The sequence below is a fragment of the Diplotaxodon limnothrissa genome, linkage group LG12, assembly GCF_057381915.1.
Source record: "Diplotaxodon limnothrissa isolate DT_005_m linkage group LG12, D_limnothrissa_male_GT1.1, whole genome shotgun sequence".
Taxonomy (NCBI): Eukaryota; Metazoa; Chordata; class Actinopteri; order Cichliformes; family Cichlidae; genus Diplotaxodon; species Diplotaxodon limnothrissa.
Window position 1 is genome coordinate 30,272,700 of NC_140607.1, and position 13,542 is coordinate 30,286,241.

The window sequence follows — 13,542 nt, forward strand, 5'->3', positions numbered from 1 at the left end:
TCTTCTTTTTTCCTTTACACTAAAACAAGCACACTATATTTAATATTTAAAGGATTGATACATTTGCAGTGTATTTCACTGGAAATTATTTTGTAAATTCATTTGATGAAGTACAGATTCTATGAATTGAAAAAATCGATTTTTAAAAGAACTTAATTAAATACTGACAGAATAATACATAAGTATTATAAAGTATGTTGTTTTCTAATATTTTCTTCTGTTTGAATCTTCTTAGATTTCTAATATCGTGAAATATATTATTACCTTATTATGAACCACACTGTAAGTGAATGAGAAGTACAGCTTGAAAGCACACGTCTAAGGCGTAGGCACTTTAGACACTATAGTTCTACTTTTGTACTTTCTATACTTTACGTTCCTCTGTTGTCTTCCCAAAGTCTTGTAAGTTTCCATCTTAAATCAAATGCTGGTGGAGAAGGACCTTTTGAAAATTTAGCATTCATTTTGGTTTTCCATCATGTACAGTTGGTGCCCTTGAGGGCATGCTTTCAGAACGACAAGAGTGAAACACAGTTTTTGTATGAATGTCATAAACCATTGTTACTGGTCCCAGTTCTTCTTTCCCGGATTTGCAGAAAATGGCCATCCAAGTCTGGTTAGGTCTGATCACGTCAGATAGGTTTAACATTTAATGTTACACATAGTGTGATATAACATTAGACTCACAAGGTAAAACAAGATAAAACACTTGATTCAGTGTGAGTTGGCAGTAAGAGCACTGACAACAGTTGCGTAATCATACTTCATGTTGCATCTTGAGACCGTTATCAAATCCTCACTCTCTTCATTTACCCCTATCACCACTAATCAAAACGAGCCACCGAGAGCAAAGGAGATCTTGCACTGCAAAACAATTCCTGATTATTGTTCATCAAGCTGTTATTTTGTTTGTTCTTATAGAGACAGCCCTTTTTATGATTGACATAAATGGTTACCATAGCGATGGATGAAATTTGATTGATTTAATGTCAACAAAAATAACTTAAAAAGACAGCAAGACATAGACTGAGACACAAATAAACCCATTTACAGACAGGCTTGAAAAGGCCCTTTGTTTTAAAATTAAAACTGCAGGGGAACACAAAAGTGACGTTTTGTCGCTTCTTACCATCCACGTTTCCCAACTGTTGTCAGCTGTCAGGGTGACATCAATTCACGCAGACAAAACTTTCTAAAATTATTTTTCCCAGAATTGTTGTGAGCAACCGTTGTGTTGTTACATTCTCATCTGAACAATTTTCTTGCGAAACATCTAAAAAAGAAGCAATTTGTCTTTTTTTTTTTTTTCAGCTCTCTTTTGTATTTACCCAGTTGAAAGTTGTCCATGCCAGTTTTTTTTCCCCCTTTCTTTCCTTTTTAAAATGTTATCTGTCTAGAAGGATGAGCACACAAGCTGTTTTAACATCACCTTCCTTTACATTTACACAGTGGCACACACTCCCCCGCTGGGAGCTTCCTTGTCCAACCAGACTACTGAGCAGCTCCACTGGAGCACATGGGATTAAGGGCAAAGGTCTGCTGAATAACTGTTGCCCTTTTTATGTTTTTGCATTCAGAGCAGATACAATGAAATTATGCCTTGTCTGCATAGATTCAGGGCAACAAGTGAAGCCATGTTACAGTTCAGTCTCAGCACCAAAGTCTTAAGCAGACTGGCAGGTCTTTCAAGTATCACAAATATTGTATTCAGAAGTTACTTGACCGTTGCCTTAAAAGTAATGTACAGTGATGTTAATACAGATATATAAGGGCTTTATTGCACTCATGCATGTGTTTCTTGGCAATGGATTTCATGGGACAACTGAAAAATGTTTTGAAACCCATAAAGAGTAGAGTACTTGCAAACAATCTGGCAAATGTTACGAAGAAGATAAGCTTAACCTTTTTTTTTTTTTTAACCAAGAAATGTTGGTTTAAAACGATGTACAATGTTTTTGTATCTAAATAATCTTCATACTATTTAATATCTAAAGTGTCACATTTTTAGAATTCAGAGACCCCCAAAAATTGATTCTCTTCATCTGCATGCAGCATTTTCAGTGTGAGAAACATTTCGTCACTCATCCAAGTGACTTCTTCATTTTCATTGCAGGTTTTCCCAACCTTTTAAACATTACATTTACATAATGACTGAAACTAGCACCACTGACTAACAATGGGCCATGAGGTCCGTTTCATGATCAATAATCTGAAAATTGTCATGGCCACTGGTCAATGACCATTGATCAATTGCCATGAGTACCATTCATAGAGAGTTGGTGAATTACTGCAATAACAGCATTGTAAGGTGGTGAAAGATGTACCCTTACGCCCCCTCCTCGATTCAGAGATGGTCTTTCCCTTTTCACGTAAATGTCCTCCTTGACTCCTTGCTCAAATCAGCGTTCCTCCCTGTCCAGGATGTATATATCCTCATCATTGACAGTGACTACTGGCCTGTTGGTGTAACAGGTGTCACAGATTTGTGAGGGTTTTATATACAAAACTCCTTGAGAATTTAAAAATGCTTCTCTTAATATTTGCAGTTGTTCACCGCGTCTCTTGTTTAAAGATATTAATCAAAAGCATCCAAGAACTAAAACAGGATATGTTTAATTGTGTTTGACACACTCAGGAATATCCCAGTGATGGTAAAGATTGTGATGTCACAAGGATCATTGGCAGCTTTGTGAATCTATCACTTATTCATCCATCACTTTGTCCAGCAGCATCTTTCCAAAATAGCCAGCCAGATTGCAGTGAAACTTGGCAACAATATTTATGCCACCCCCACTCATAAAGTCTGCTAGCTTGGTTCTGTTGTTTGGAGTTCCTGCTGTCACAATGCAGAATATAGTACATGTATGTAGGAGGCCTTTTGCAATGACTGTCAGTGTTGGCAACACTGACGCAAATTCTTTCTTCTTTTTTTTCCTTTTTCTTCTCAAAGTATATGAGAACACTCGCTACTTCTGGCAAACTGAATAATGTTTATCTTTTTTTTTTTTCTTCATCAGCATCACTATCTTTGGTACCGGGGCCAAGTGGCTGTCTGTGCTGCAGGAGAGGAACCTGACACCCTGTAAGTTGTGTTCATGGATAGAAGAGAGTAAAATAAATATGTGAGCATGGTCACAGACATATAGACATACACACCTACTTTATGAGAATGGAATTTGTAGCAATAAGGCAGATGGACACAGTAATGATTATAATAGTAATGTTGTTTGACTCTGAATGTCCTTTATTCCATTAACTGGATGAAATAACAGTTTGCCCTATGTTCTGGAGTATGACACTGAATTAAAAGGATAAAAAGGCTGTTATGATTTTTCATATGAGTCATGGATAGGTCCACCTAATTGCTTTTAGTGACACAACTTTCTAGAGAAAGAAAAAGATCTGGACAGATAACCACAGCTGTGCTGGTGCTTTTTTTTTTTTTTTTTTTGACTTGCTGCTAGCTTTCATGTAGTGGTTACTCTTTGGAACTTGTGCAGCAACAAATTAGATACTGTATTGTGTTAGAACAAAACACTATCACAGCACAGTTGTTAGTCTTTGCTATAGAGTAACTTCCATCAGGTTTTCCTTATTTGTAAGAATTCTAGATTTTATACCTGTTTCGCATTATTGTAGGTGTTCATTTCACTGGAAAGCAACAGGAATTCTAGTTAAATTAGTTAAGCTATATTTCAGTTTCACACAGCCATATTTTAGACAGCAAAACTATAGTTTGAGAGACAGTTATTCCCATCTGCAGTAATTTATATCTGATACCTCTATTCTGGGACTGTACACCTCCCAGCCTTTCCACATCCATAGATGTTAGCACAAAATAGAACAAGCATCAATGAAAGCAGATATTACATTGATTAAGTGAAACACAGCATAAAAGAAGGAGCTGTGGTGGAGGTGGTTTTTAAAGATACCTGCAGATATGCATTCACTCCAGGCAGTCTGACGCAGATTAACTATATTGATATAAATATATTAGATTTTCCAATTAGCATTAAGATCTGATCAGATTGCAGTTGAGCTTGACATTGTAGTCCACCTCCTTACTACTACAATAGATATGTCAATAGGGCGGTGCAATATGGCCAAAAATATTTAGCACAATATCTATTTGAAAATTTGCGATAACGATATAACTGACGATATAATTGGCACAAGACAAAATACTTTGTCTCCTCCACAACTTTATTAGTGCAAAAAAAACCCCATCTATGTATTTTCACTTAAACAAGCAGCCGTTTTTTATGTGCATTAAAGCTATATAAAAATTTAACAGTGCAAATGCAAATTCCTTGCTGACAGTTTAACCAAAAGGCATTTCCAGTGGAAATTGGCCGACATATCCTTAGCATAAAAATGTATAATATCCATAAAACCTAAAAAGAGGTTATACACACACAATGCAGTAATATTATGTTGAAGCACAGTACGTATTACTCATTGAGGCTCCCGACTACGGTAGCCGTAATGCTCCGACAATCCATCAAGCGGTCCGGCTTCGTAGCCTAGCAACATGCGCTATCGCGGTAGAGTGGTATGGTCAAAATCTCTACTGCTGGCCAAATTCATATCGTTTCTACCATATACTGTTTATACCGCCCACCCCTAACTTGGGATTACGTATCTTGGGCAAAGATACTTGGGTATACAGACCAGGGAACCACCAACCTTTCAGTAAGTGGATGAACTGCTCTACCGAAACTATAGTCACTTGTGTTTTTGGGGGCGATTTTTAGCTACTTCTAAAGTAACACAGTGGTTAGCACTGTTTCCTCACAGGTCCTGGGTTCGAATCCACAGGCTGTCTGTATTCCACCCATGTCTGCGTGGGTTCTCTCTCCAGCTTCCTTCCACAGCCTGAAGACATTCTTATTGGCCATAGGTGTGAATGTGAGCAGAAATAGCTGTTTGTCTCTCTGTGTTAACTCTCTTTAGATTGGCATTGTGTCCAGGGTGTACCCAACCTCTTTTCCTATGGCAGCTGGGATAGGCTGTAGCCCAACTGTTATCCTAATTTGTGGAAGAAAATTGATGGGTTTAAACATCCGCTGCCAGCTGGAAAAATTAAAACAAACATGAAGAAATCACAGTGAAGTCCAGGATTTATTAAGCCTATATGGCATATAAGAAACATTACATGATTTTCATCAAATCAAAATATAATGGTTTTAATGTGAGTTTAGTCTAAATTTACTTTGTTGTCCATCTACACTCAGGAGTACAATGTACAGGAAATAGTGGGACACTGAAATAGGATTCCAAGAAAGTAAAGTACCAAACCAGCTGTGTGTGTTAAGAGCTCTGTGTGTGTCATCCATACACATTGCAGTAATAACATTTGTAGTGTATGGCTAAATTGCAGCCACCAGGCTTAACAATTTTTCTGTCAGAAGTGCAAACAGAAAAAACTTGCATATACCAAGTGTCACCATGTAGCACAGTGCATTCTGATAATCGCCACAAATCTGCATTTGTTGCCCTTGTTTGTGCGTCTCTCTTTAACTTTAAATGAGCTGAACCCATTCCTAATTCTAATACTAAACAGAAAGGCATAAAAAAAATAAAACATTGCTGTGTCTCTGTGCTTGTCTCGCTCTCTTGTTCCCGCTCGCTGCCCCACCCCTATTAGTCAGCCAGCCACTTGATCCAGTTGGCATTGTGTGTGTGCATTTGGATGCTTATTAGAGAAAGAGAGCGTGGCAAAGGGAGATGTTGGTGTGTGTGTGTGTGTGTGTGTGTGTGTGTGCGTGCGTGTGTGCATGCGTGCGTGCGTGCGTGCGTGCGTGCGTACATGCATGCCTCCACTGGCCCGAGGAGGATAGTGGGAGCTTCTTCACTGGCTGCCCCAGCGGAGAGGCCCTTTTCCCTAGGATGACATTTGGACTGGACACCTGGAGGCATGGTGGGGGGTAGCAAAAGTCCAACTGTGTGTGTGTGCGCAGAGCAAAGGGCAGTTGCTGGAACCTTATTAGTTCCCAGAGTGTTATTGGCTTGTGGTTTGGGCATATGTGTGTGACAGAGAACATGGACATGGATCTTGAGGATGGCTAAAGCGATGTGTGCGGTACGTTGCATGCTCTGTCACATCAGGGTGGCAAACTACAATAACACAACAAGTTGGGGTGCAACAAGCCACAGCTGTTCAAATGTGAATACCCATTTTATGTGTTTGGTTTACTAATTTGGTTCAAATGATTGGTGACTCCAACTTGGTTAGGTTTGGGTTGTTTTTTTTTTTTTGGGGGGGGGTAACCACTGTGATAACTGATCCCAGACCAGTAATTCTAAAATATGTGCAGCCTCACTATAAAAGTGTGACTATTGTTGTCTCAATACAAGCAGGTAAACTGCATATTGAGTCTGATCAAAAACCAATGTTTTTGCTCATTTGCTCTCTTGAAGCAAATGAGAATCCCAAATAATCTTTTCAGATTTTCCAATTTGCCCACATTATTTTTGACCAGTTAATGAATCCAAATTTATTGTACTTCCGGAACTCACTGAATTTTTAACACTCAACATTTTAGGAACATTTTAGGTTGTATTCAAAAAGTGACTTCAAACACAGTTATGTATTACTAATAACTAAACTACGGAGTTTATTGTTCATCTTCTTTCGCTATTTATTTTTACCTTTTGTGTTTTCCTTCTCTAGCGGAAACACACAATCTCCAGTCCCTCCACACTATCCTGTCTACTGGATCTCCTCTCAAACCTCAGATCTACGACTATGTCTACCGCTGCATAAAGAGCACCGTGCTGCTGGGCTCCATTTCAGGTGACTCAATAACACATAACCTGCTAGGACACATATTATTTTTCTAATACTTAAGAATTTAAGAATAACATAATGTTTATTTAGAATTATGACACAAAATCATTTAATCATTAAAAAGAACTGTAGATAAATATTTGTCTTAGACATTAATATTACAGTTTTAATTAATTTAAAAATGTCAAGCTTTTACTCAATAAGAACAATTTATAGTATACTTTTTTAATGAATGAAATATTCAACAGGTGCATATTAGTGCATTTTCTGCTAATCAGGTTGTGGTTTGACAAAAAAACTATTGTCTATAATATATTCTTTATAAAAATTTGACAGACAATCTGTGGCGCTTCAAATTAATAGCTACTTAACTAGGAACATAATGCATGAAATGCCTGCACAATAAGTAAAGATTAATCGTGCCAGCTGTTGTTGTTTTTTCTCCAGTTATTGCTAAAGACCTGTTGTCTGTTTTGTTCACTAACAAATGAAACCAAGTTCTGTTTATTTTTAATTTGATTCAGCCATCGAGTATCCTTTATACTCCATTTCATCTTTCTCCTGTTTTTGATTAAGAATAATAGCTGCATTGTAGCTACATTGAGGACAACTTGTGATATGCTAGCTTTTATCAGTGAGTGACCATACTTGAATTTACTGATAAACTGATACCCAAGAAACTACTCAATACTTGATAAAATACTATCGGAGATTACTATTTCCAAGTTACTTAAAAAAATTGTGGTTCTGTGCATCTGGTGACTAAGCTCCACATTTTAATTACCAATCAAATACAGTTAGTCAGGTAGGCTGTTATCTTGTGTCTAGACTTTCCTCAGTTTCAGTCTGGTACTTTCAGAGAAACTTGGCATTTTTTTAGACTTAAGTAATTGTTTTATTCTGTAAAATTAACACCATCCATTACAACTCTGCAGACAGGACTGATGGTGTTTGTTGCCTGGCTCTCACATTAATGTTATCATTTTAATATTAGCCATAGCTGCTAACCACTATCTTAATGATAACAGATGGCTAAGGTGGCTATTGGATAAAGGTAACTTCAGCTGCTCTGTTTTTTCTCCAGTGGTTTCCACAGCAGCTGGATCCACATATTTGATTTGGCAAAAATCTTATGCCAGATGCTCTTCCAGGCACAACCCTCCCAATTACCTGGGCTTGGGACCAACACTGGCACTAGCTTGTGACACCCTAAGGTAGGGTTGCCAACTCCCTGAAAAATAAATAAGGGACACCTCGTGGCCAGGGCCGGGCGACCCAGTTGTCTTCACCCTTCCCAGTGTGGTGAATTTTCTAGCTCTTTTTTTGTGTGTGAAATTATTTTTTTAACCATTTGACTTGAAGTTGATTTAAGTAGATGCATATTCTATTCTTTGTGATATGAACACATGTGAAACAAATGATCATTTAGCCATTTATTTTTAGCTCAAAATGACAACATTAACACAATAAAACACGTCTCTTTCTTGAACAGAAGCCTGTCATGCTTAACTTTTGAGAATAAAAGTAAATCTTTCTTTAAAAGAACTCTGTCCTGCTTAACTTAAAATTATATAAATTAATAGAAAGCAATAGAACGAAAAATATTCTTGTAACAGTGCACATTTAGTGCATTTAGTACACTTGGCTTCAGTTGAGGTATTATTTCAGCTTTTCTAATGCTAATCAGCTGCTCCTGTTTGTAAACCCGCTTGTTCCCATGATTAAGCATCTTAACTCATCATCATTATTCATCTATGTATTACTTTTATGTATTAGTGATCTATTTGTTGTAATCATCTATCCTTGCAGTTGTTTATTACACAAAATAAGTTATATTATCACACTTCTGGCCACATAGCGCTGATTTTCACTGCACATGCCCATATTAACTTTTTCCAGCCAGGTGTTTTCCTTTTCCCATTCTTCCCTTTCTCTGAGCGAACAAACATTGCTGCTCTAATGCTGGGCTCACACTGTGCGGTTTTAGGCCCATTTTGAGACGATTTTTGAGTCGTGCGACTGATTTGGTGATCGGCCCGATTTTGGCCTTCATCATGCATCGTGTAGTATACGTGGGGTAACGAGAAGCGATTAACACCTCACGACCAGCTCCCGATCATCAATCGCTCGTGACGTGTCACCGCAGCCGCTCACACTGCTCACTCGCAAACACGTAAACGTCGGTGAAAAAGACTGAGCAGCACGGCTGTGCAGCGTGTGATCTGGACACAAGCAATGGAGGCACAACTTGTAGAACTTTGGAAAGCTCATCCGAGCCTTTTCGATGTGGCATCACAAAATGATCACGACCACAACAACCTGAAAATAGTTGGATTTACATTGCTGTTCAATCACAGCTGCCTGATCAATGTTTTTCATTAGCAATTTAGCAAAGTTGATGGTGGTGGTGTGTCTGTGTGAGTGAAAGACAGAGAGGGAGAGAGAGCGACAGATTTTCTGTTATAACCTTCATTTTATGGAGGCACAGTGTGAGCACTCAGGTCGCATCAGAGCATCGGGCGGTATAGTGTGAGACCCTGCATCGTGACCTACCAACTTCTAACCCCTGCGAGTCAATCGTGCAGTTTGAAAATCGCACAGTGTCTGCCCAGCTTTAGGTGTACTGTCGTCCGAGACTTGCACCGCAGTGTCGGCGTTTGTTTCCCTGTTGGCCATGCTTCTTGTTGTGGTCATCTGTTGTCTTCCGGTATTTTCTCCGCAAGCGACCTTTCCTCGACCAATGAGATGAGCGGTAATCTGAATTGTCATACTCGAATTGTCATAAGTGTGCTGTCAGCTCATTGGTCACAAAGCAGGAGAGGGGCTGGGAATTATGTTTTCAAACAAAGCGTTAATTCCATAAACATTTATAGACTACTTTTGATTCTCACTGTATTACGGGACAAAGTGCGTCCCTTATTAGCTCAATACGGGACGTGTACTTTTGTTTCGAAATACAGGACGATTCCGTATTTTAAGGGACGGTTGGCAACCCTACCCTAAGGCAAGATTTTTGGTAAACGGGTAATTGCTAATAGCTAACAGCTAACATGAACGTGAACTGGCCAGTTTAACATTTATCATAACTGTACAATACTTCACTGTTGTTGAAACATGAGCTTTTCTGACCTTTTGAAATTCCCCCTAAAGTGCTTTTCACAAAACTGAAGAAGAGCACATTAGAACACACACTAGCAAAACTAGCAAGCCTGTTGATCCCAAATACAAATGCAATGTCTAGCCTTGTCCATTAGATTGTGTTTATTTTTAGATGTGTTCTGAGTGTTTTCTTTAATTTAGACTGGTTGACCACTTTGATTTTTTTTTCTCTCGTGTTTAAACAACTAATAAGTTAGTTGTAAGGAACATCCCTGACAAAAATGAAAGAAAAGAAGGATTATGTAAATGTAAGATTACTTATATTTAACCTAATGTTATTTTATATATATATTGACAAATCAAGATATTTATATCCAAGATGATTCTGGTGCATAATGTGATGTCTGAGCAACAAATTGTTTGGTTCCCGATGTCTTTATGACAGAAACCGGATACTTAAACTAAAAAAAAATGTATTTTAAAACATTTAAAATATATACTGTATTTGTATTTTGAAATTTTAAAGCTAAAACAGAAAAGCATCTCTGACACAAGCACAAAAGGACTGATGCATAATAATAAAACAATAAATTGTATAGAAGGCTACATATTCCTCACCACCCACAACTGTCGCACATGCACACACACACGCACGGGTCTAACGCACACAGTGCTTCTCAGCCCATTGTGATGTTGTCAGGCCAGTAGAATGCTATCTGTCTCTTTCTGTGAGTCCTGAAACGTTTAACATTTAGCAGAGCTTGGGTGACTGACGTATTAAACACACACACAAACACACACACACACACACACATACGCACACTGAGAAGCAGCTTGGAATGTCACGCTTGCATACACATACACGCAGCCATTGTGAATGACAGCCCAAATGGGTACAGCATATAGCCTCAAATACACAAGCAAACATATGCAAAGTTGCACATGCTCACAATGACATGTAAGTCGAAATGCTGGACACAAGCGTCAGCTGAAATGTCAATCACAGGCAGAAATCTGGTGAGAGATGGAAAATAAACAGAAGAAATCTGCAAGCAGATTTTCTTAGGTTATTTTTGTCGTAAATATCTGTGTCTCTGCAGAGTCTGTAAGATAAGTGAAGAAAGAAATCTGTTTAGTGAGGAAGGTGGTCTGTGCAAAATTTGCTGTAGGCTTAAGAATCTACTGAAAACTTCAAAAATAGTTGGTTATGGCAATTACACATTTTCGTTTGTTTGCATTATAGGTTGTTACTCAACAACTCATACGATTTTGTGACACACATCAACAACTTTTATGAGACAAACACATAGAACGAATCAAGGAAAAACAAGTTTTTGCTTATTAGCTCAATACAAAGCTGTATTCATCCCCTTTTTAATTGCGTTAGTAAGTCAATAAAACAAGTTCAGTATTAAATGGTATCACATAACAGAGGCACTGAGAAACCATGTTAGCTAAACAGATAAAACTGTTTTCTTCTTCCACTTTAAAGATCCTTTATAGTTACTTTGTAAAGATTTTTTAATGAGTCAAATGGCTTATGGAAACAGTAGGTATTGTAACTATTGTAGCTTTTGGCATTAGAAAAATGAGTTTAATCCCAACAGTGCCGTTGAGGTGCATCAGTTCAGCCATTGTGCCAAATTACATTATATTTTACCATAAGGTTTTGGGACTGCCATACTCCAGCAGCAGAAGTATGAGGGGAAAAAGTAGAAGATTTCAGATGCCTGTATACCTTACTGCTTGGCCATCAAACATGTTTTATTTAGAATGTGCAAACCATCTCAGCTTTGCCTCTCTGACTTTGTCTCCAAAGAGCTCAACCTGTTCCTGTGCTGTTCCTCTGACAGTATAGTGTTATAATATTTGAACAAAATGATAGCTAAAGTGGTAAATTGTGAAGAAGACCCAATTTGTTATTCATCTGGACTCGTCCTTTTGGAATTATAGCGCTGGCTCTTTGTGAATGTGTGACTCGAAACAGCAGGTCCTGCCCCAGTCACTTTCCATCTTGCTGCCAAGGGCAACAGAGGGCTGCAACCCTTTTGGCTGCCAACCGACCTAACCTTGACCCATGAGGTCAATGCTGTGTGTGTGTGTTCTGAATGCTCATATATGTGGGTCCCTTGCTGATTTTACCCCGTGTCACTGTGTGTGTATAAACATGTGCTTCAGTTAAAGTCTACTTGGGGTTGTGAAAACTTTTAACGGAGATTGTCGTGTATATCAGGAGAGTGTTTGTGTGTTTTCTGTTCAGCAGGGACCTCAGACCCCTGTTGCTCTTCAGTGGGTGATTTTAACACTTTCACTGCTGGATTTACTCAATCCTAATATACCTCCATCTGACTCTCCATATGTCAGCTCTCCACACCCATTTTGCCTCGCCTCTTCTCTTCTCTTCTCTTCTCTTCTTTTCTCTTCTCTTCTCTTCTCTTCTCTTCTCTTCTCTGTGTTAATTTTGAAGTATTTACCAAGTCATCTTTTCAATTTTCCTTTAGTTTTTGGTTTCAATTCAGCTCATTTTTGGATAAATGAATTCATGTGTAGGTTAGCTGTGTAGGTTGCTTGGTTTGTCTCAGTTGGTGGCTTTGTTTGACCTCAAACTGTGCAGGTAGTTTTTCAAAGCAGTAACACCTCCACAAATGAAAGAAGATGTGCGTGCACGCACTCACATGTGCAAAAATCTATGAAAACTAACTGGGGAGTTCAAAAAAACTTTTTCTTCACTTCAAAATAGTCACTGCTGTTAGGAGCATCAGATCAGTGTGACACGTTGCACTCTTGTGTATATACACCTTACTCACACATGCACACTACATGTCAGATGATGGAAGGCATCCCAAGAAAACCACATTGACTTTTGGCTTAAATGTGCTTCTGTTTGTGTGTGTATGTATGTATTTTTGTGTGTTTGTACTCACCTATTAAGGTAAATGTAATATTAATCTAATTGCGTATCGTCCCACTATAAGTGTGTGTGTTTAATCAGAAGACAAAGTTTCTACTTCCTCCTGGGAGCCAATTAGAGCTCAATAAAGAACCTGCCAGAAAGAGAGACGGAGAAAACGAGTGTAAAGAACAAAGAAATGCAAGAAAGGAGGAAGGAGCAGTAGAAGGGCATAGAGCAACTGAGAGAAAGCAAACGAGATGGATGGATGGTATCTGTCACGCAGAGTGGAACGAAATAGGGAGGTAGAGAACAAACAATAAGAAGGGAGATGAATAGAACGTGTCAGAAATGGTATATGATTGGAAGGTAGAAAGAGATGAATAGATGTGTGCGTCTTCATGACAGTTTTAGGAAAGTGCTGCAAAGGGAAGGAACTCCTATATAGGTCAATGAAGGTGGAGCAGCGAGCTAATGCTGCCTGTGTGTGGAGCAAAAAAATACAAGACACTGGTATTAAGTGTGATAATGTCTCTTGGTCAGTGTTTGCTGATATTTTACATAGTTACGTGATATGGGTGTGGCTCTGTACATTCCAAGTATTCCAAACTAAATGAAATAAGGTAAAAACGTACACATTGCCTCCCTCCAACCAGTTTCACCATTTGAGGTCTAAGTCATCATATGTGCTAACCCTAACCCTAGTCCTACCACACTAAATGTGATTCATTATCTTTATCACATCATAAAATATCTAAGAGAC

The 13,542-nt window shown here is 38.4% G+C and overlaps 1 protein-coding gene across 1 annotated transcript in view; it reads left to right on the forward strand.

Annotated features, from left to right (window-relative positions):
• Positions 1-13,542, forward strand: part of aacs (acetoacetyl-CoA synthetase) — a 45,124-nt gene that overhangs the window by 23,688 nt on the left and 7,894 nt on the right. The window contains exons 11-12 of the mRNA XM_085368642.1: positions 3,018-3,082; positions 6,674-6,796. Coding sequence (XP_085224768.1) covers positions 3,018-3,082; positions 6,674-6,796 — 188 coding nt within the window. The remainder of the gene's footprint in view (positions 1-3,017; positions 3,083-6,673; positions 6,797-13,542) is intronic.